This window comes from Globicephala melas, chromosome 10, assembly GCF_963455315.2.
Source record: "Globicephala melas chromosome 10, mGloMel1.2, whole genome shotgun sequence".
Classification (NCBI taxonomy): domain Eukaryota; kingdom Metazoa; phylum Chordata; class Mammalia; order Artiodactyla; family Delphinidae; genus Globicephala; species Globicephala melas.
In genome coordinates, this window is record NC_083323.1 from 79,358,316 (window position 1) to 79,384,006 (window position 25,691).

Genomic DNA, 25,691 nt, shown 5'->3' on the forward strand with positions numbered 1-25,691 from the left:
AACTATAGGCCAATATCACTGAGGAACATAGATGCAAAAATCCTCAACAAAATACTAGCAAACAGAATCCAACAGCACATTAAAAGGATCATACACCATGATCAAGTGGGGTTTATCCCTGGAATGCAAGGATTCTTCAACATATGCAAATCAATCAGTGTGATACACCACATTAACAAATTGAAGAAGAAAAGCCATATGATGATCTCAATAGATGCAGAGAAAGCTTTTGACAAAATTCAACACCCATTTATGATAAAAACCCTGTAGAAAGTAGGCATAGATGGAACTTTCCTCAACATAATAAAGGCCATATATGACAAACCCACAGCCAACATCATCCTCAAAGTTGAAAAAATGAAACCATTTCCACTAAGATCAGGGACAAGACAAGGTTGCCCACTCTTACCAGTATTATTCAACATAGTTTTGGAAGTTTTAGCCACAGCAATCAGAGAAGAAAAAGAAATAAAAGGAATCCAAATCGGAAAAGAAGTAAAGTTGTCACTGTTTGCAGATGACATGATACTATACACAGAGAATCCTAAAGATGCTACCAGAAAACTACTAGAGCTAATCAATGAATTTGGTAAAGTAGCAGGATACAAAATTAATGCACAGAAATCTCTGGAATTCCTATACACTAATGATGAAAAATCTGAAAGTGAAATTAAGAAAACAATCCCATTTACTACTGCAACAAAAAGAATAAAATATCCAGGAATAAACCTACCTAAGGAGACAAAAGACCTGTAGGCACAAAATTATAAGACACTGATGAAAGAAATTAAAGATGATACAAATAGATGGAGAGATATAGCATGTTCTTGGATTGGAAGAATCAACATTGTGAAAATGACTCTACTACCCAAAGCAATCTACAGATTCAATGCAATCCCTATCAAACTACCACTGGCATTTTTCACCGAACTACAACAAAAAAGTTCACAATTTGTATGGAAACACAAAAGACCCCGAATAGGCAAAGCACTCTTGAGAACGAAATATGGAGCTGGAGGAATCAGGCTCCCTGACTTCAGACTATACTACAAAGCTACAGTAATCAAGGCAGTATGGTACTGGCACAAAAACAGAAATATATATCAATGGAACAGGATACAAAGCCCAGAGATAAACGCACGCACATATGGTCACCTTTTTTTGATTAAGGAGGCATGAATGTACAGTGGAGAAAGGACCGCCTCTTCAATAAGTGGTGCTGGGAAAACTGCACAGGTACATGTAAAAGAATGAAATTAGAACACTCCCTAACACCATACATAAAAATAAACTCTAAATGGATTAAAGACCTAAATGTAAGGCCAGACACTATCAACCTCTTAGAGGAAAACATAGGCAGAACACTCTATGACATAAATCACAGCAAGATCCTTTTTGACCCACCTCCTAGAGAAATGGAAATAAAAACAAAAATAAACAAATGGGACCTAATGAAACTTAAAAGCTTTTGCACAGCAAAGAAAACCATAAATAAGACGAAAAGACAACCCTCAGAATGGGAGAAAATAGTTGCAAACAAAGCAACTGACAAAGGATTAATCTGGAAAACATACAAGCAATTCATGCAGCTCAATATCAAAAAAACAACCCAATTCAGAAATAGGCAGAAGACCTAAATAGACATTTCTCCAAAGAAGATATACAGATTGCCAACAAACACATGAAAGAATGCTCAACATCATTAATCATTAGAGAAATGCAAATCAAAACTACAATGAGATATCATCTCACACTGGTCAGAATGGCCATCATCAAAAACTCTACAAACAATAAATGCTGGAGAGGTTGTGGACAAAAGGGAAGACTCTTGCACGGCTGGTGGGAATGTAAATTGATACAGCCACTATGGAGAACAGTGTGGAGGTTCCTTAAAAAACTAAAAACAGAACTACTATATGACCCAGCAATCCCACTACTGGGCATGTACCCTGAGAAAACCATAATTCAAAAAGAGTCATGTACCAAAATGTTCATTGCAGCTCTATTTACAATAGCCAGGACATGGAAGCTACCTAAGTCTCCATCAACAGATGAATGGATAAAGAAGATGTGGCACATATATACAATGGAATATTAGCCATAAAAAGAAACGTAATTGAGTTATTTGTAGTGAGGTGGATGGACCTAGAGTCTGTCATACAGAGTGAAGTAAGTCAGAAAGAGAAAAACAAATACCGTATGCTAACACATATATATGGAATCTAAAAACAACAACAAAAAAAAAGGTCATGAAGTACCTAGGGGTAAGATGGGAATAAAGACACAGACCTTCTAGAGCATGGACTTCAGGATATCGGAAGGGGGAAGGGTTAGCAGTGACAAAGTGAGAGAGTGGCATGGACATATATAAAATACCAAGCGTAAAATAGATTGCTAGTGGGAAGCAGCCGCATAGCACAGGGAGATCAGCTCGGTGCTTTGTTACCACCTAGAAGGGTGGGATAGGGAAGGTGGGAGGGAGGGAGACGCAAGGGGGAAGAGATATGGGAACATATGTATATGTATAACTGATTCACTTTATTATAAAGCAGAAACTAACACACCATTGTAAAGCAATTATACTCCAATAAAGATGCTAAAAAAATAAAACCAATTTCATTTTACATTTTTTTCTCTATTTACTAAGTAAATAAATTTTATCTTATTTATTTGGCATTTTTCACTATCTTTTCTAATGAAATATTTTTTCAAACTCATCAACAATGTCTCAATTCAGCTTGTAGGGGGAAAAAGTGATTGATTACATCTAGTACAGGACAATCAGAAGAATGTTAAGATTCCCTAGCAACCAGGAACGGTGTTAGGAAGGTGCCAGATCCAGCTGCATATTTGAGTAAATGCCTGTATGGGTAGGAGAGGCAAGGGTGTGGAGCATCTTTCTTCCAAAAGATTGAGGAAAGCTGTGGTTTTAGATTTCTTACTTCCTATGTTTGGTATGTATACGTTAATGGATATAGAATATATATTCCATTGGACCAAGAATTTTATTTTGTTCAGTGCTGTATCTATGATAGTCCTTGACATAAAGAAGTTAATAATATTTCTTGAATTAAGGAATGAATAAATGCAAAAGATGTTCATAAAGCTTCTATTAGCAATAGTAATGAGAAGTTGTATTTTGGTTTTTTGTTTTGTCTTGTTTTGTTTTGTTTTTCCGGTACGCGGGCCTCTCACTGCTGTGGCCTCTCCCGCTGCGGAGCACAGGCTCCGGACGCGCAGGCTCAGCAGCCATGGCTCACGGGCCCAGCTGCTCCCTGGCATGTGGGATCCTCCCGGACCAGGGCACGAACCCGTGTCCCCTGCATCTGCAGGCGGACTCTCAACAACTGCACCACCAGGGAAGCCCTGTTTTGTTTTTGAGTTACCTAATGATTAATGAAACATCCATCAAAATGTTTATATGCTTTAAAAAACATATCTTTAAAGATATTCAGAAAAAAGAGAAGCAAAATAAAACAATTAGCACATGAACTTCTCACGCATGAATTTAGAATGGAAAAGAAATTGTTTCTTTTCTTGTTCCATAATGGGGTACAAATCAACATTTACATTATAAAGATCTCTAACCTACCAAGAAAACATTGCTTATTTTTCCTATCTAAGTTACTCTATTTTTTCCATATTACTATCAAGTTGATTGTCAGAATGTTTCTAAGACACCTTGGTTGTAATATTTTACATAATAATTTATGTATCAGATGTATTCCTCTTAGGAGTACTGTAATATCTTTGTGCAAAATGTGAAGCTCAGAATAAATCAATAATATGGAAAGCTATATGAAAAGTATTTACACCAAAGTTCCCTACTATAAGAGAATTTATATAGTTTGCATATTAACTGACTACAAGTATAATATGATAAATTAAATTTAACTTTGTAGGATACGTGATTTGATACCTAATCCTTTAAAGCAAATTGTAATACTTAATGCCTGAAATCTTTAAATTCTCTTTCTAACTGAGTGTCACATAATAATATGAGACAAAGAAGAGGTGAAATGAGTAGCTCTCAACTAAGTTTCTTCAAAATATAATTTGCAAAATATATTTGCAAAGTTGTTACATACGCTTTTAAACTCATTCATTGCTAGTGTTCAAAGTAATACACAATAAACAAATTTTCAGCAAAGGAAATATGTGGAGTTAGAGCCAAAAAAAAATTTAAATATCAAATGCTGTGCTTTTCAGAAAAACACAACAATATAAGTACTTTCAAAACATTTAGACACTGTCAGAGTGAAGTAAGTCAGAAACAGAAAAACAAACATCGCATATTAATGCATATTTGTGGACTCCAGAAAAATGGTTCAGATGAATTGGTTTGCAAGGCAGAAATGAGACACAGATGTAGAGAACAAACGTATGGACACCAAGGAGAGGAAGAGGGGGCGTGGGATGAATTGGGAGATTGGGATTGACATATATGCACTAATATGTATAAAGTGGATGGCTAATGAGGGCCTGCTGTATAGCACAGGGAACTCCACTTTGCTATACAGTAGAAACTAACACAACACTGTAAAACAACTATACCCCAATTAAAAACTAAAAAACATTTAACTTAGAATTCATAAAAATAAATGAGTAAAATATAAATTCATCCAAGAATATATCACTTAATATGCCAGGAGAATTATGTAAATTCCAGTATTTTAATTCTTCCAACCCTTAGCCTTAGGAAAAGAAGAAGATGGTCCAAAATAGTTCCTATACTTTTCCCCAACTCAACAACTGTAAAGCTGGTTTGTATTAGTAGAACTAAAAATTCACATTATGAAAAAAGAGCCAAAAATCACAGCTGTAAAAACCAGCCATTTTTTAATAATCTTCTCAACAATGGCACAAGTTTCTATATTAGTGTGGTTATAAAAATGACCTTTCGTGTCCCAAGACATATCTACCAATTATTTTAATACCTTGGAATTTTAAAAAAAGTGCTTTTCACTTAAATTCTTGATCTACTTCTTTTTCTACTTTTATCCAAATGACTTGTTACAGGAAGCTTTTTGACATTAAATTATCAGCTAATTAAAATGAAATCACCTTCTATCATGTCTAGGAATGAAGCTGAATCAATAAAATTGTCTATATTCCACATATGGTAGAAGGATTTTTTAAACATTTATTGTAATAATTAACAATAAAAAAATAAACTAAATGCCTATTTATACAGGTATAGTTAAACCAATTATGGGGTGTGTGTGTTTGTATATACACATATATGTATAATATGTGTATGTATATGCATATATATGTTTGTATATGTGTATATATACATGTATGTATATATATACATATATATATATATACACACTGTGGAATACTATAGAACAATGACAAAAATAGGATAAGTTTATATATACTGACATGAAAATATATACTGACAAGTAAATATAGCAAGAAACAAAACAACAGATTGAGTAGAACAACATTTTTCTAAAAGGAAATCAAAATTTTACAGCATGAGTATACGTGTGTGTGTGTGTGTGTGTGTGTGTGTGTGTGTGTGTGTGTGTGTGTGTAAATATAAAGAAAAACCTCTAGAAGGATGCACATCACACCATTCTCACTGGTTACTTCTGGGGAGAATTTTTTGAATTTGATTTCAACAAGAATGTATTCCTTAATTACTTGATGGAAAAAAATGATCTAACGTGAAATTTAGGGGGGGAAAAATTTTGTTATTAAACTCTCAATTTAAACGATTAAGCTTATGCAGGCTTAGCTTATCCAGAATAATACTGCATATATCACTGATACTGACATTTATTATAATTTTTATTATTACTTAAATGTACCCAAATCTATTTAATTTAAGAAAAAAAGCTATGACAATAATTTTCAGATTTATATCACACTTTTTTTTTCTATAAAAGGTGGAACCAGAGTAAAGACCAAAGAAGCTAATAATCTAGCAATTAATTCTACAGTATTTTGTTTTCAAACTTCAATCCTGTGTTCTCAAATATTCTGTAAGTTCTCAAATGCAGAGCAACATCTAGCATTACCTTTGTAATCTACTAAGTATGCTTTCAGTGAACACTTATTAATCAGTTGAAAGGAATGCTATACCGAAATAAGACTACACTATAATTCTATAATTTGTGTAGCATATGTCTATGTGTGTAATTTTTTTTTACTAAAGTTTGCCAAAGTTTAAAAGAATAAAGAAAACAGACTCTCAAACCGCTACCTTATATTCATCCACAATAATGCTGAGGGCTTCATGACCAGCTTTCCTCATGTCTTCCAATTCTTGTTTATGTTTTTCCTGAAAGAAAGCAAGAAACTAAGCCATGATTTGTTCTTTTGACAAAATAACAACACACCATTGACTTTTGTATCTATAAGTGATTGAGTAGCTTGTGGCACACAGCTGCAAACAAACAGAAAAACTATTAAAAAAAAAAGTTCTGTTTAAAAGCACTCTGGAGGGCTGTGGCAATGAGAAATTAAAGGGAAACAATAACTGAGAAAGGAAAACCATGCTGCGAGGTAAGGTAACACATGGCAATGGTGTTATCCCTTGGGGCATTTGGCAATTCTGGACCTGGATCTAGAGACAGGAGGTCCTGTGTTATTTCAACAAGCCAGAACCTTTTTTTTTTTTCATTACTTCTCTAGTAACATATACATGCCAATAGTTTAATACATAATAAAGTTTGAGAACCACTGGATTAAGGTAATCAACCCCCCATTCTACCTTCCTAGGAAAGCAGAGGCTTACCTCTCTTTGGAGAATGTTAACATCCTACACAGAGGCTTTCCAATTTTTCAAACACAATGTACAGCTTTCAATGCAAAATTATCAGAGATGGTAACAGATGAGACCAAAGAAACAGAAAACAGAAAAGACAAAAGAAACAGACCCATGTGTGATTCAGAAATTACTTATCGAAGAGTTTAAAATATGTATGAATAATACATTCAAGAAAATAGAGAAGAAATGGAGAAAACAGATAGGATAGAGATTTTCTTCAGAGAACCGGGATTTGTAAAACAGAAATTCTACAGTGAGAAAAAAATGTATTATTAACAACACAATAGATGAGGTAAATAGTAGGTGAAACAGCAGAAAGCAGGATGAGAGAACCAAAAGACAGTGGGGGAAAAAAAAGAAACTACAGCAGAAAGAGAAATAAGTGATGGAAAATACAAAAAAAAACTTTAAAAAGACATGGGACAGAGTAAAAAGATCAAATATACATGTAACAGAAGAACTATTAACAAATAATCCAAAGAAAGAAGAAAAAAATTAAATGTAGCAAGATGGCAACAATAGAGTGATGAAGAAAAATAGAAAACAAAAATTTCTAACATTATGCATGAATTCAGGGTATTACAAAACCTACAGATATTTCTAATAAGTAGTAAGATATTATTAAATATTAGAGCAATAAATATGAAATTTTAGATGAAATGAAAAAACTCCTATGAAAAAACACAACTTAACAAAACTGAAAGAAGATGAAATAAAAACTCTGAAGAGTCCTATATGTGTTTAAAAAAAAAATGAACCTGTATTAATTTAAAAACCAAACAAAATAAAACTTCCGACCAAGGAAACCATAAGCCCAGATGATTTAACAGGTTGATTTTAATAAACATTTAAGAAACAAGTAACAGAAACCTTACACAAAATCTTCCAGAGAATAAAAAAAGAAGGAATACTTCCCTACATATTTTATTAAGACAGCATATTCCCTTATACCAAAATCTGTAAAGATAAAATTATGAACCAATCTCTTTTATGAAAACAGAAGTTAAAATTCCACATAAAATATTAGCAGATGGAATCTAGCAATACATAAATAAGATAATACATCTCAACCAAGCGGGATTTATTTTAGGAATGTCAGGTAGGTAGAAGTGATGTACACCATTTCAAGCTTGAACCACAAAACCTCCAACACAATCCTCCACACATTCCCTTTTTCCCCCTATTTGCTTGCTGATGTCAATGCCTAAGATGACAATTAAAGTCACGTGCTGTGAACGGCAGCAGGGCCTCTATCAGCCTGGGACCCTGAATGACTGCACCATCACCCCAGTGGACTTAGAGAGAAAATGAACTATATTTAGGGAAAAGATAACACCAACAGTTCCTGTTCATTTACTGCCACCCCTTTCTCATTTATAAGCTCCCCTCATTTACTATGCCTTACTTATTCACAAGTTCTATTTCATTATCAAATTCTAATTGCCATTTCCAGTATATCACTTTATGTATCTTTCTGTAGCTAAGTCATTCTTTCCCAAAACAGCCTAAACATAAAGGACCAACAAGGGCACTTATTATAAACACTGATTTTTGTTGGTATGATTATCAATCTATGGCTCACGGCAGCAATCTTTTTAAAGTCATTTTCCCATTTCTGTCAGAGTTGTTTCAGTAAAAACTAAATAACAAAGCAGCTAAATCCAATTACCTGGTAAAGCAAGCTCATACGTTCTATTATACTAAAAAGCAAACACATGTAGGCAGCACTACCAACTCATCACGTTGGAACTCCCATTCAGGTCAGGTTATCTCACTAATGGTATGTGACTGTCTCATAAAATGACCTAGGAGGGCAAAAGCATCAATTTCTATGCTGAATGTTAACATAGTTTTTGTTTTTCTTAGTTTTTAAGATTAAAAAAAAGTAAATAGAAACATTTTTCTGACACTTTCTTTTCACATCATAGTGGAACATCTTAGGCAGTTCTTGGGATGCATATATTATACCTTAAGACCAATGATTTATGACAAAGTCATATAAAACAGGTTACATGGTCAAACAAATTGTGGAAATTAACAATATATATTAAAATATTAGACCTCCTACAAACCCACAAGTAAAGAAATTTGTTGAACTTTACTAAAACCAGCATTTTTCAGACTTAACTAATTAAATATTAATTTACTTTTTTTCTCTCTCTTGACAATCCCTATTACCAACTAATCAGTTCAGAATTGAAACTGAGAACCAAAAAGGTCAAGAAAGCTTTCTAGAGTTAATCAGTCTAAAGCAAAGCAAATTAACCTAGATCCACTAAGTGAAACTGAGAATATAATCTATTTTTACCTCAGTAATTAGAAATTGAAGATGAATATGCACCATTTCAATTATAAAGTTTGATCATTCAACAACTATGTTCTGAATAATGAACCATTAAAAAGTGTTAGTGTGCCATTTAAGGCACACATAGAGTACATTATATTAAGCAATTCATATAAAAGGTTTTTTCTAATAGACATTTTATAAATGATCAAAATGTTCTATGACATTATATTTTATTATAATTGCAAATAAACACTTAGTCAATGGCTGTATCTTCTCACATAGAAGGAACAGCAATCCAGTGCTTTGCATAGTGCCTTAGAACACAGCAGCTGTTCACAAATGTTTGTTGGATTACGCTGAAATTCTCATTATTGACATAATGGATTTCTATAATCATTTTAGATATCAGAACTAAAATTTGAAATTATATTCAATGTGTACTTCATAAGAAATTTTTACATAATGTAGAGATGCTCAGTGATATTCATCATTCAAGATAGAAAATGTAGACTCTGAGAGTACCATGAAATTTACAGTTACTGATCACCTAAAATTTTCCCAGATGCCATTAGTTTATACCAAATTTTCTTTGTAAGCATTATATTTAATTTAAACAATAACTATGTGCCTGACTCTGCTAGCCTCTGGGGACAAAAAGATGATGAAAATATAATAGTTATCTTCAGCCTAGTAATACAGAAGATTGACTAACCTGTATACAGTAACTTGAAAGTGATAATGAGTACAAAAGGATTTTGTTAATGAAGACAAAAATAAGATATTATTCCTGCTGCTACTAGAATCACATTTGCTACTGCTACTTTTCAATAATGAACAAAACCCCTAGACCAAAGATCAGCGAAACCACAGAAGGCTAAATAACACATAAACAAACTAGAAGAAACAAAAAACTATAGAATACTCTACCCAACAACAACAGAATACACATTATTCTCAAGTGGAAATGGAACAATCTCCAGGATAGACTATATGGTAGGCCACAAAACAAGTCTTAATAAATTTTTAAATACTGAAGTCAAAGTATGCTCTTTGACCACAAGGGAATGAAATTTGAAATAATTAATAGTGGGAAACTTGAGAAAATTCACAAATGTGTAGAAATTAACACATTCCTAAATAACCAATGAGTCAAAGAAGAAATCACAAGGAAAATTAAAAATCTATATATAAAAAAGAAGAATTTCAAATCAATAACCTAACCTTTCACCTTAAAGAACTAGAAAAAGAAGAGCAAACTAAACCCAAAGCAAGCATAATGAAGGAAATAAAAAGATTAGAAAGAAAATAAATAAAAGAATAGAAAAAAATAGAGAAAATCAACTGGACCAAAGTTGGTTCTTTAAAAAAAGTCAACAATATTGACAAATCTTGATTGACCAAGAAAAAAAAAAAAGATGACTCAAATTATTAAAATCAGGAATGAAGGAAAGGACTTACTACTGAATTTAAAGAAACAAAAAGGAGCATATGAAAATATTATGAATAACTGTATGCCAATAAATTAGATAACAAGGTTGTAATGGACAAATTCCTAGAAATATGTAAACTACCAAAATTGACTCAAGAAGAAACAGAAAACCAAACAGACTTATAACGAGAACAAATCAGTAATCAAAAAACTTCGCACAAAGAAAATCCCTTCTTTCAGATGACTTCAGTGGTGAATTCTAACAAATGTTTATTAAAAGGATTAACATCAATATTTTTCATATTTTTCCCCAAAACAGATGAGGAAATATGTTCTAACTCATTCTATGAGGCCAGTATTACACTAATCCAAAGCCACACAAAGACAACACACAAAAAGACAAAGCGATGTGTTTTATGAATATGGATGAAAAGTTCCTCAAAAAAATAGCAGCAAGCAGAATCCAACAGCATATTAAAAAGACTACACCTAGGATCAAGTATAATTTATCTCAGGAATGCAAAGGTGGTCCAACATACAAAAAGCAACCCATTTAATACACCACATTTAAACAATGAAGGAAATAAAACCCCACATGATCATCTCAGTATGCAGAAAAAGAGTGACAAGATCAAGCATATTTTCACTATAAAAGTACTCAACAAACCAGGAATAAAATACAGTATCCTCAACCTGATAAAGGGCATTGGTGAAAAACCCACAGCTAACATCATAATATTGTCAGACTAAAAACTTTCCCCTAACATCAGGAACAAGACAAGGCTGTACACTCTTGCCACCTCTAGTAAACATTATACTGAAATTCTAGCAAGGGCATTAGGCAAGAAAAATAAAAATAAAAGGCATCCTTGGAAATTATTATATCAGAAATGAAGAAGTAAAACTATCCTTATTTTCAGAAGACATGATTTTACACATGGGAAACTGTAAAAAATTATTAGATCTAATAAACAAAACACTATTAAATCTAATAAGTTAAACAAAGTTATAAGAAACAAGGTCAAGACAAAAATCAGTTGTATTTCTATATACTTGCAATGAACAAACTAAATATGAAATAAAGAAAACAATTTCATTTACAATAGTATGAAAAATGATAAAATACTTAGAAATATTTTTTTACCAAAGATGTATAAAACTTTTTACACTACAAACGACAAAACATTGTAGAGTCTTAAAACATGTAAAGACATCCTGTGTTCCTGGATTGGAAGACTTAGTCATTAATCCCAAAATTTATCTGTAGATTCAAATATACCAGTGACTTTATTTTGCAGAATCAGACAAGCTCATCCTAAAATTCATATAGAACTGCAAGGGATTATGAGTAGTTAAAATAATCTTGAAAAAGAAGAGCAAAGTTGGTGGACTTATACTTCCCAATTTCAAAACTTAGCACAAAGCTGAAGTAACCAAAACAGTGTGGTGCTGGCATAAGTACAGAGGGTCCAGTAGAAAATAAAAATGAGACTCCCAAAATAAGCCCATACATCTATAACCAATTGATTTTTGACAAAAGTAAACAAGTCAATTCAATAGCAAGAGAATAACCTTATCAGCAAATGATGGTGGGATAACTAGACACACATGCAAAAGGATAAATCTGGAACCCCACTTCACATATGTATAAATATTAATTCAAAATAAATCAAATTCCTCAATATAAAAGCTAAAACTATTAAATTCTTGTAGGAAAAATAGGTGCATACCTTTGTAACCTTGGATTAGGCAACAGTTTCTAAAAATATGACACTATAAGCACAAGTGAACAATTTTAAAAATACATAAATTTCAAACTTTGTGCATCTAAGGACAGTATCAAGGAAGCAAAAAAGCAGCCCACTAAATATGTGTAAATAATATATCTAAGAAAGGTCTGGTATCCAGAATGTATACAACTCTCATAACTCAGCAACAAAAAGACAACCAAATTTTAAAAATAGGCAAAGAACTTGAGTTGCTATTTCTCCAAAGATACAAACGTTCAACATCATTAGCCATTATGAAATTCAAGTCAAAACCACTGGCATCCACTAGCATGGCTGTAACTAAATAGACAGAAAATAAGTGTTGGCAAGGAGGTGGAGAAACTGAGACCCTCACACCTTGCTGGTTGAAATGTAAAATGGTGTTTCCACAGTGAAAAACATTTTTGCAGTTCCTCAAAACAATTAAACATAGAATTACCAAATGTCCCAGAAATTTCACTCCTAGTTATATACCTAACGGCACTGAAAATATACATTCACACAAAACCTTGGACACAAATGTTCTATCAGCATTATTAATAATAGCAAAAAAAGTAAAAACAATGTAAATGTTCATCAGCTAATAAATAAACAAAATGAAGTATTATCCATACAAGGGAATATTATTCACCCATAAAAGGAATGAAACGATACATGCTTTAACATGGAAGAACCTTGAAACCATTATGCTAAGTGGAAGTAGCTAGACACAAATGGCCACATATTGCATGATTTCATTTTATATGAAATGTCCAAAATAGGTAAATCTAGAGACAGCAAGTACATTAGCAATTGCCAGGTGCTGGGGGAGAGGGAACTAGGGAAGAACTGATTAATGCATGCAGGGCTTCTTCTTGAGGTGATGACACTATCTGGCACTAGATACTAGTGACAATACAACAACATTGTGACTATACTAAAAAACACTAAACTCTACACTTTAAAATATTTTAAATGGTGAATTTTATATTATGCAAATTTTATCCTAATACAAAAAAACACACTGGTGCAAGAAAGAAATAGCATGTTTGTATCAATTTAATTTCTAAGCTGAAAGGTGTTTTTCTTTGATTTTGTTATTCATTTCTAATTTTGTTTCATTCTGATCAGAGAATGCTGGTTTTATAATTTTACTTCTTGGAATTCAGTGGGGTGAAATATTCCTCATAAACAACCAAGAGAATAACATTCTCTTTTTGAATGCCATGAACCACTTGCAGCTTTTAAAATTGAAAATCAGTTAGCTGTATATAAATCCTGATTCACATTTTCTTTCTCTGAATATCTTAATTATGTTACATTATTTTTTTGCATGAAGTGTTTTTTTAGAAGTCTGCCATGGATCTAATTTTCTTTATTTTATATTTAGATTGATAATACAATTTCTCTTCCAGAGTCACTTTTGAGAATAAAAGGGTTTCTATTAATAACTGCACTAGGATAACTAGGATAACTGCACTAGGATAAGAATGATCCTGAGCAAACCAAAAAGCAGAGTCATTGTAGTTACAGACTTCCAAGGTGTTCTTTTGAAGGATACTTTCTTTAAAGTCACTAGATTGTATCTCATAATTGACTGGGGTCTATTTTCCCAGGTACACATGTGCACTTTCAAGATAGGCCTTCTTTTATTTCCTGTAAGGTGGGTGAATTACATTTTTCATATAGCTCTGTTTCACCTCTTTAGTTTTCCTCTTCAGGGACTCCAGTTATACCCATATTGGATTGGGTTTGCTTGTTTTCTATAATTATTCCTTTCTCTCAAATTCTTTCTTCATTTATATGATAGTTTTCATTTTTCTTTTTGCCATGCTTTATTATTTTCTTCTTTCTGTAGTATTACATTTACTCTTCTTTTCTTTCAAGCTTCGTCTTCATTTTAGAATTTTTTCTTTTATGTCTAATTTTTTTTTTGTCTATCAGCTATATCTTCTTATTTAATTCTTCTTTTCTCATTTCTAAACCATTCTACTTCTGATTTATGCTATTCTTCAAATGCTTCCATCGTTGTACTCAGTTCCACAACAATCCTTTTCTCGTATCCACGTACCAGTTCACCTGTAGGTATTCCTGAATAAGGAGTTGAGGTTAGCCTGAAGAACTCTCCCAGCTTCACGATTCTAGGGCTCCCTCTTCTATTGCTATTATAAGGTTATTAAAAATTTTTCCAGGGTAGCCACTTCTCCAGTACTTTCTGATATCTGCTTCTTCTGAACCCCTCCCTTACCAGTATCTGAACATTCTCCTTCCTTCAGTGTCTGTACTACTCCCTACCATTCCCCTTACCATGCACCTCTGTACTTTAAGAAGGGTACTTTCTCGGTATTTCCAAAAGAAATGAGGGCTCAGAGCACTCAGCCAGTTTTAGCTGTTGTCCTCAGATCTGTCTTCTAACTCCCCTACTCTGATTGGGAACTGTTTCTCTTGGGGTGTCAATATTTGGGTCTCTAGGCCCTCAGGACCACCCTAAATCCCATTTATGTTCCCTTCCATCACTCAAGCACAGATGTGATAGACATGCACATCTTGTTGCTATCAATAGTTCAGCTCTACCAGCTTGTGCTCCAGAATTCATATAAACACAACTGTCATCTCTTTTTTTCTTTTTGAAGATGGTATTTATGGATTTTTTTTCCTTTATCTTAGTCTAATTTTGTAAGACAATCTGAAAGATTCAAAAACTATGCCTCTGCTGCTGCCAATCACCATGCCAAATCCACCCCTTTTCGTTCTTGAAATATTTTCTTTACTTGGTTCTTCTCCTTCTCAGTCTGTCCTGTTGGCTCCTTTTCATTGCCCCAATCTCGAAATGTAGGAGTTCCCCGAGGATGAGATCTCTTCTTTAACTGTTCAACTTCTAATTAACCTTAAGTATTATCAACGTACAACTCAAATTATATATCCAACCCTGCCATGGCTGACCCTCAGATTTATTTATCTAGCTGCCTATTAAGGTCTTTACACATATATCTATAAGAAATCTCAAAGTTAACATGTCCAATGTCAAACCTTTTATTTTCCTCCACCAAACTTCCAGTTGCTCAGACAAAAAATCCTAAAATCGTTTTTAATTTCTCTCCTTTTTTCCCTCACAATCCACATGCAATACCTCAGAAGTCCTACTGGCTTGACCGTTATATTTATTTCTTTAACAGAATCTGAAATAATACGACTGTGTGCCAGGCACTGTTCTAAACCCTTTGCAAATATCGGTTCATTTATTTTACTTATTTAAACCTAATATCTCCATCTCATGATCTAAAGTCTGAGCACTGGTCAACACTGCCACTGCTACTTCTCTAGTCCACACCACAATCATTTCCCAACATCTTTGCCTCTTTGAGTCTGCCCTTCCTCCAATACTGCAGCCAAAACAGTCCTTTAAAACTGTAGGGCAATCACAAAGAATGTAAGTTTTATGATGGCAGGAATCGTTCACCACAATATCCACAGCACCTAAAATAGTAGCAGGCACAGTGTGGATGCTCAATAAATATCTGTTAAATAATGAAATATCACACTTCTGATCAACATTCCTAAGTAGCTTCCACATTACTGCAAATAAACTCTATAATCCCTCCCATAGCCCAAAGCTATACCCCTCTCTACCTAAGTCTCTCTATCTGTTGTCATTGGCCTTCCTCAAGTCGTTATAAGCACATTCTTACCATAAGGCTATTGAGCTTGTTATTCGCAATGCTTGATACACTCTTCACCCCAGATATCCCACACTCATTTCCTTTGGATACTACTCAAAAACCAGTGTACCAGAGGATGTTCCCTGACCCACTGTGTATAAAACAGTGCACACTCATCACTGCCCACTAGTCATGCTTTATTTTTAATCACTGCTCCTATCACTACTTATTGTTTTGTACTTATTCTTCATTGCCAGTCTCCCTTATATATTGGGGAAGATACTGATGGCACTCTAGCACTATGGCACTTGAGAAGGTTAGGAAAAGACAGATACTAGGCAGATTTCAAAGTCTAACATTAAGTTCAATTTGGGAAGGTGAAATTTCACTTGCCATTCAATACACATATCTCAAATGGTGCCTTGTATATATTGTCTGTTCAGTAAATAAGAACTGAATAAAAAAGAGATTGAATGGAAAGGATTTGAAGGCCAAATACATTTGGGAAGTGAGAAGAGTGTTTCATTTCATCGGAGAGAGTTATTTAACATCATAATAAGAATGTTAAAAATGTATTTAAAACTTGGTCTCCAAAAAGGAGGCTACTTAATAGGTTCACATATCTGTTTGTTGAATGAATGAATGAGATTATGATCAATGCTCTTTTTCTGATATAAGCCCAGAATTTAAATTAATAAACACATTAATTAATTAATTAATTAACATCTTTGGGCACGTTTCTAATAAATGAGGGAGTTGGATTAAATCATTTCTAAAATACACTTCCAAATTTCTTAATGCTATTCTATGATATTGTATGCTAAAATTAGATCAATCAACCCACTTTGCTTACTTCAAAGTTACTGATGTTAATCATACAACCACACTGTAACAGTCCAGGCTGCCCAGTTACCAAAAGAAAAACACAGGAATAACCAAATAGTCATACATGGCCTGAAATTCTTATTTCAAGAATATAGAGCCAAAAACTTACAACTTCTCTTCAAAGTAGTCAAAACCAAATTTGACCACAATGATAGCTTTCTTTCAAAATGTCAAACCCAAAACTATCACTACAAAGGGAAGATTCAGAAAAATGCTCTCACCTTAAATAAAACTACAGACTTTTAAACAAGAAGAGACTTTAAAGGTAAGCTATTCCAATGTATTCATTTTACAAATGAGGAGACTGAGGCCTAGAGAGGTTAAGTTTGTTCAAGATCACTGAGTTATCAATAAGGGCAGGGTGAAGCCTAAATCACATCTTCTGATAGCCAGCCCAATGTTTATTGAAAAATATCATGACAAAGACTGAACTATTTTAGTATATTCCAAACTGCTCCTCAACACGTTTGTTTTCTATATAAAAATAACTAACGTGTCATAAGTCACTCCTGATGAAAACAAGACATAAACGGGTCACTTTTGGTAAAACTTGAAATAGTCATTCACCAATTCATTACTGTCAACCAGAAATTCTGGTCTGACAAAAATGTGTAAGGTGCTTTTCAAACATCATCAGAAGCACATTCTAATCAATTCTCTACTACCCACAATCACTCCAATACCAACCTCTTGCCGAAGTTATTAAATATACATAGGTCTCATAGTTTTAATATGCCTGCACATGATTGGTGTTAAAAAATTATCTTTGAATAAATACGTATGTCAATAGGAATCACATAATTAACAAATATAGATGCTTCATGGGAAAATGAGAAATTAGCAATGTTTTAAAAATAACTTTAAAATTTCATTGCTATATTGATGACAAAACTCAATTCAGATATTTGAATCACAATTCATACAAAAAAAAAATTTTAAGCCCAAGCTTATGGGAAAAACATTTTGTAATTCACATTATATTATCGTTGGTCATTGTGAAATCAAGTAGAACCCATACTAATCACCTCTAATAAGTTAATCCATGCATAGCAGCAGAATCCTCTCCAACAAAGATGGTAAAAGTGAACATCTGGCTGATGTATTTGGAATGACTTACTACAGTACTTTACCAAAAGAGAGAAGGAAGGAAGGTAGGAAGGAAAGAATGGACGGAGGGAGGGACAGAAGGAGAAAGGGAACTCCAAAGTCCAATCAACCATTCTATTCCACCCATTAGAAAGCAGTTGCTTTTCACCTTCCAAATTCTTTGGCCAAGAGCAAGTCTATAATTAGATGGAACATAATTAGCAGAACATAATTAGCTAATATAGTTTGATTGAGAAAGGTTTCCTAATACACGCTTCATTACCACTTTCTCTGAAGCCACAAGATTATATCCCTTACAAAATAACTAATCAGCTATACTGGATAAGGCAGCCATAAACATCTCCAAATATTCCAAAAGGAAATGTGCAGGGCAAGAAATCAAAATACAGGTAGTGGGATAACATCTAACCAATGCACTGAAAGGTTCTGACTGAGAAATGGTATAAAATCCTCCCACCAAAATCTGAAGAATCCAACATACCAACATGGCCTAATTGTAAATGTCAGAGAAGCACAAAGTAGATGAGATTATCCCATAGGCACCTACTTTATCAAAACAGAACAAAAACAGCAAAACACGACCTCTCCATCTCTCACTCACCCCACATTTGACAGCTGCAACAAGCTTAGCTGGTTTCTAAAAGAAAGCACGTTTTACTGGCATGACACAGCATAAGTCTTTCCCACTGAAAAAATGTTTAATCTTTACCTCCTCACTCTATCTCATTTCTTAGTTTCCCTATACAATCAGTAACAACACATGACAGAATTCTTCAAAATCTTACCAAGTTAGTTTCACAGACTAATTCAAATATTTAGCCAAATATAAAATAGGAAAAAAATATAACACAAGCATGAAAGAATCAGCCTAAAAGTATAAAGTAATATTACATATGGAAATAAAGCATTAGTGCCATAAAGTATAAAGTAATATTACATATGGAAATAAAGCATTAGTGTCATAATAAACTGTACCCAGTACTGAAACAGACACCCTTAATATGTGTGTCCCTTTAGCGTAAGATTTCCAAAATCTTTCAAAGGATTAATTTTCATCTCTGGCCCTATCCCGTTAATGGCCACCTTAACACTGCATGGATTTCATCAGCACACAGATCTAGAACCATCAGCTTTGTGGCCTCCTCTCAATCAAAAACAAGATAACAAAACAAACTTCTGGAAGTTTTCTAACAGATACAATGATGAAGGTATGCAAAGAACCCCACAATGTGTTCACACCAGCACAGAAGTAATTGATTTTCTATATGCTTACAAAACCCAGATATGGCAATGTCATGTCCATGTCTAAACCAAACTTTTAAGAAAGAATTAGTAGTTAGCAAATGAGACATGAATAAGCAGGCCACAGCTAATTTCTTGTTCTAAAGATGGAAACAACTACTCAAGTGAAATTCATAAGAGAAGATGATATGTTTATAACAGTGTCATTATTGTTGTCATTATCATTTCTCCATTAGCACAACATCTCCTCTACCAACTACAATCTGTTAAAGAATAAAGGCCAAATCCTGCAAAGTCTGAGAATACAGTCTCTTGCATAACTTTGGCTAAATTCCTGGCTAATTTGTTGATTGGATTGGCTCTACTCCCACTGCTACTTCAATGTCACCTTATTATTTGCTCTAAGAGGAAAGGCAGGAACTCCACTCTGCGCCAGATTTAAAAGAAATTACTATTTATCTTCGACATTGTTAAAGTCTTCAAAGACAAAGTGCCTTGAGAAGCAGATGCTCAAAACTAACTCAAGCCAAACAGAGGACAAAAGAAAGGAATGGAAAGGAGAAGGGGAGGGAAAAAAAAAAAGATGAAGGAAAAGAGGGAGGGAGGAAGGAAGGAGGGATAGGGAGGAGGGGGGAAAAGAGGGAAGAGCAGACAGTTTGCAACAGTTAATGGGAAAGACTTATGCCTTATGTATATATCTACAAACATCATCCCATTCAATAAGGATGTGAACCTCTTCAAAATTCTTCTAATTTCTTATGACTTTTCCCATCTTAAGCCTACTCTCCAAAGTTTGGCTATATTTTAATTCTGGTAACAGAAAGGGACTTTCTAACAACACTGTTTCTCAAAATACTTAACATTTTGATTGAGAAAAGAAAAATGGCTTAATAAAAATCACTTTTTAATGTTTTGGTCATTTGTCTTCATATTTTGAGTGTTTCTGTCCACAGTATTATGATTTGCCTTCACATTTTAAAAGACACTGAGATTCATCTTTGGTGCTTGTAGTGGGTTGAATTGTGACACCACCACCCCCCCCCCAAAAAAAGCTATGTTCATTCACATCCTGAGCTCTGGTATCTGTGAATGTAGTTTTATTTGGAAATAGGGTCTTTGGTATCCCAAGATAAGATTAGCTTGGATGAAGAGTGGGCCCCAAGCCTTAAGATTTGTTTCCTTATAAGAAAGGAGAGTGAGATTTGAGACACAGAGATACAAGGATGAAGGTCATATGAAGATGGAGGAAGAAATGGACTTCAGCTGCTTCAAGATAAAGAACATCAGATGTCAGCAGAAGCAGAAAGTGGCAAGGAAAGATTCTCCCCTTAGAACCTTTTGGAGGAAGCACAGGCCTGCCGACATGTTGATTTTAGATTTCTGACTTCGATAACTGTGAGAGAATAAATTTCTGCTGTTTTAAGCTATCGAGTTTGTGGAACTCTGTAATAGCAGCTTTAGGAAACTAATACAGATTTCAGTGCTGAGAACAGGGGTGATACTGTAACAAATACCTAAAAATGTGAAAGTGGCTTGGGAACTGGATAGAGGAAGAATTTTGAGGTGCAAGACAGAAAAAGCCTAGACTGTTTTGAAGAGATGGTTGCTAGAAATATGGACACTGAAGGTGATTCTAGTAAGGGCTCAAAGGAAGTGAAGAGCATAGTAGAGAAAGCTATCATCCCAGAGAATATGATGAAATTCCACGTTTAGTGACAGTCTTCTAAACAAAGTATTGAAGGTGTGGCCTTGTTTCTCCTTGCTGCTCATGGTAAAATGCAAGAGGAAGAGAGAAAAACTGAGAAAGGATACATTAAGCAAAAAGGTACCAGGACTTGAAGATTTGGGAGGTTCTTGGTCTATCAGATTGCAACGGATGCTAGAATTAGAAAACTCACTTTTGTGAATTTGCTCTGAAAGGTGGTGACTAGACAAGTTTTTGCTCAAAAGATTAGGTATGTCACTCATGGATCCAATCAATTATCCCAGCAGAAGCCACAGAAAAGAAATGGGATTATACAGAAAGGCTCTATGGAGAATACACCTGTCTAATGGCATGAATCCTCTCAACTTACACAGGAGATCCACAAGGCTTTTAAGAATGTTATACCAGCAAGCCTGGATGGACTGAAAGAGACAGAAATGGAAGGAAATGAAAGAAGACTATTGGATTTCTGGGATTCTACAAGGAGGAAACAGGCTGATAGTGCTATGTGGCTGCAAACATGCATTACCTTTAAGAAAAAGGAGGATGACCCTGAGGGCAGGGCCATAGGTACAGAGGCTAGGGCCATGGGCCCAGATGCAGAAGCTCAAGCCATGGGTGCAGAGGCCTGCAGAGTCAGACACAGAAGGTGACAAAGCCATGAGTGTAGAGGGTGAACAAGCCACAGCCATGAGCACAGTGGGCAAATGAGCTGCAGTCATGGGCCCAGATACTGACCAAGCCAAAGCCACAGTTCCAGAGGCTCACTAAGCTGGAGCTTTGGGTCCACAGGGTGGAGCATCAAGCCACAGAGAATTATTCTCAGGGCTTAAAACATCACAGACCTTGCCCTTCTGTTTTTCAAACTTGCTTAGATCTGCTGACCCCTTTTTTACTTCCAGTTTCTCCCTTTTGAAATAGGAATGCCTATCCCACACCTGCTCAGCCACTGTATTCTAGGAAGTTGATGACTTGTTTTATAGTTTGACAAATGTACCAATGAAGAAGAATTCTGCCCCAGGATAGATCACATCCAGTCTCAGCCACATCTGGTTTATATAATTTAGATGATAACACTTGGGATTTTCTAGCTAATGATATTTAGATGAGATTTTGGACTTAGAGCTGATGATGAAATGACCCGAAATTTCTGGGGATGCTGGAATGGGGTGAATGTATTTTGCACTTTGGAAGGGCAGGAATTTGGGGAGGTCTAGGGGGCAAACTCTAATGGGTTGAATTGTGTCCTTAAAAAGATATATCCATGTTCCTAATTTCTGGTACCTATCAATGTAACTTCATTTAGAAAATAGTCTTTGTAGTTGTAATCAAGGTAAGGACTGTGAAATGAGATCATCTTGGATTTACAGTGGGCCCTAAATCCAATAATTGGTTTCCTCTTTTTTTTTTTTTGAGGTATAATTGATATATAACATTATATTAATTTCAGGTGTACAAAATAGTGATTCAATATTAGTACACATTGCAAAATGATCACAAGAATAGGTCTAGTTAACATCGGCCACCACACATAGTCACAAACTTTTTCTCTTGTAATGAGAATTTTTGAGATCTATTCTCTTAGGAACTTTTAAATATGCAACACAGTATTTTTACCTATAGTTATTATGCTTTACGTTATATCCCCAGGACTCACTTATTTCATAGCTGAAATTTTGTGCCTTTTGACCCCCTTCACCCATTTTGCCCACTTCCCACCCACTGCCTCTGGCAACAACCAATCTGTTCTATCTATAAGCTTGGTTTGGTTTTCTTTTTAAAATTCCACACATAAGTGAGATGATACAGTATTTGTCTTTCTGTCTGACTTATTTCGCTTAGCAGAATGTCCTCAAGGTCCATTCATGTTGTCACACATGGTAAGACCTCCTTCTTTTGATGGCTAAATAATATTCCCTTACATATATATACCAATCTTCTTTATCCATTCATCTGTTGATGGACACATAGGTTGTTTCCATATCTTGGCTATTCTAAATAATGCTGCAGTGAACACGGGGTACACATATCTTTTTCAGTTAGTATTTGTATTTTCTTCAGATAAACACCCAGAAGTGGAATTGCTGTATCATAATGGTAGTTCTATTCTTAATTTTTTGAGGAACCTCCATATTGTTTTCCACAGTGGCTGCACCAACTTACATTCCCACCAACAGTGCATAAGGGTTCCCTTTTCTCTGCATCCTCAGAAACACTTGTTATTTCTTGTCTTTTTGATAATAGCCATGCCAACAGGTGTGAGGTGGTATCTCACTGTGGTTTTAATTTGCATTTCCCTGATAATTTATGCTGAGCATCTTTCCACATACCTGTTGGCCATTATTAAGTCTTTTTTGGGAAAATAGCTATTCACGTTTCTACCTATTTTTTTAATTTTCTTTTTTCTTTTCTTTTTTTTTTTGTTATTGAGTTGCATAAGTATATTATACATTTTGGATCTTAACCCCTTAATAAGTATACGATTTACAAATATTTTCTCCCATTCAGTAGGTTGCCTTTTCATCTTGTTAATGATTTCCTTTACTGTGCAGAAGCTTTTAAATTTTATATAGTCCCACTTGTGTATTTTTGCTTTTCTTGCCTTTATTTTTGGTGTCAGATCCTAAAAATCATCACCAATCCCAATGCCAAGGAGCTTACCGCCTATGCTCTCTTCTAGGAGTTTTATAGTTTCAGTCTTTAATACATTTTCAGTTAATTTTTGTGTACGGTGTAAGAGAGTGGTACAGTTTCACTCTTTTGCACGTGGCTGTCCAGTTTTCCCAACACGATTTATTGAAGAGACAATCCATTCTCCATGGTATATTCTTGACTCCCTCATCATAAATTAACTGGTCATATATGTGTGGGTTCTAGATTCTCTATGCTGTGCTACTGATCTATGTGTCTGTTTTTATGCCAGTAACATACAGTTTTGACACTACAGCTTTGTAATAGAATTTGAAATCAGGGGGTCAGATGCCTCCAGCTTTGTTCTTCTTTCTTAAGATTGCTTTAGCTCTTCAGGGTCTTTTGTAGTTCCATAGAAATTTCAGAATAGTTTTTTCTATTTCTGTGAAAAAATGCCATTGGAATTTTGATAAGGATTGCACTGAATCTGTAGATTGCTTTGGGTAGTATGGACATTTTAACAATATTAATTGTTCTAATCCATGAGCACAGAATATTTTTCGATTTATTTGTGTCTTCTTCAGTTTCTTTCATTAATTTCTTATAGTTTTCAGTGTAAAGTCCTTTCACCTCTTTGGTTAAATTTACTCCTAGGTATTTTATTCTTTTTGATTCAATTGTAAACGAGATTATTTTCTTAATTTCTCTTCCTGATAATTTTTATTAGTGTATAAAAGTTCAACAGATTTTTGTATATTGATTTTGTATCCTATAACTACTGAATTCATTTATCAGTCCTAACAGTTTTTTGGTGGAGTCTTTAGAGTTTTCTATATATTATATCCTGCCATCTGCAAATACTGTCAGCTTTACTACTTCCTTTCTAATTTGCGTGGCTTTTATTTCTTTTTCTTGCCTATTTCTCTGGCTAGGACTTCCAGTACTATGTCGAATAAAAGTGGTTAGAGTGGGCATCCTTGTTCCTGATCTTAAAGGAAAAGCTTTCACCTCTTCACCATTGAGTACTGATTGGTTTCAGGGAAAAGGTCATTTGACAAAAGAACAAAATGGAGTTTTGCTGCCAGAAGCAAGGAATATCAGTGGCCATAAAAATTTGGAAGAGGAAAGGCAAGACTCTCCGCTAGAACCTTCAGAGGGAGTGTTAATTTCAGACTTTTGAACTTCGAGAGAACAAATTTCTGCTATTTTAACGCACCTTGTTTGTCACAATATGTCATATAAGCACTAAGAATCTGTTACAGTACTTTTAATGTCCCTCTTTGAAAGAATTTCTTCCTTCACTCACCAACAAACCTCAAGTGCCTCACTATTCTTTGTCCCAGGAGACTCAGTATATTGACACAATAAGATATTTCTCTTAATGATGCCACAACACAGCCTTTTTTGGATTTCTTCTTACCTAATTGTTTAAAATAATAACTATTATTTATCTAATGGGTTATCTCTCTTAAATAGAATATTGGCAATTTAATACAGATCTCAATCATCGTCATCATCATCATAGTAACAACAGCAGATCTTTAAAACAAATGGCAGATTATACACAAATATTTACTGTTGCTGTCACCCCAAATGCAATTAAAATACCTGAAAAGAGTTTTGGCTTTTTCATTTTCTTTTTCTCATTTGTTTTGTTGTGTTTGTAATAATACAAGGCTACAAAATCAAAGAGTCAAAGAGTTGAAAAACAGAAGATGGCAAGAAGATGGATATGCACTGGCTGAAACAGCAAAACCAAGAAAGCCAAATCTTAAGGAAGCAATATGCAAAGCTGAGAAGTAATTCAATAACACTGCAGAAACCCCCAGACACTCTGGATTTGACAGCAACAAGTACTCTGGAAGTGAAGCTAAAGGGGATGTTAAGAACAGGAGGAATGACAGAACGTCTGTTTAAGAAGCAGTCACCTCCAGACCCTTTCCACCACTCTGCAGAGCTGCCCCTCAACAGTTACAGTAGAAGAATGACAGTCTATTCTCTGGAGAGGGCGATACAGAAGGTTTCTAAACTGGGAACACCAGGCACAGATGAGGGCAAGAGCATCACTGAAAACAGGAGAATTAGTCAAAGTTTACATTTTAAGTATTAAGCCTCAGAAATCTTTCTCTATTTAGTCTGCATTAGCCACACTAGGCAGGAGACTAAACGGGTCTCTATTTATAGGGAATGTAATAAAATCTTGAACTAAATGTAGGA

The 25,691-nt window shown here is 34.5% G+C and overlaps 1 protein-coding gene across 8 annotated transcripts in view; it reads right to left on the reverse strand.

The window, feature by feature from the left end:
- The window catches only part of CCDC91 (coiled-coil domain containing 91), a 409,698-nt gene that overhangs the window by 215,699 nt on the left and 168,308 nt on the right, over positions 1 to 25,691 (reverse strand). For all 8 annotated transcript variants that reach the window (XM_070046418.1, XM_060305802.2, XM_060305805.2 and 5 more), the window contains exon 7: positions 6,215 to 6,292. In XM_070046418.1, coding sequence (XP_069902519.1) covers positions 6,215 to 6,292 — 78 coding nt within the window. The remainder of the gene's footprint in view (positions 1 to 6,214; positions 6,293 to 25,691) is intronic.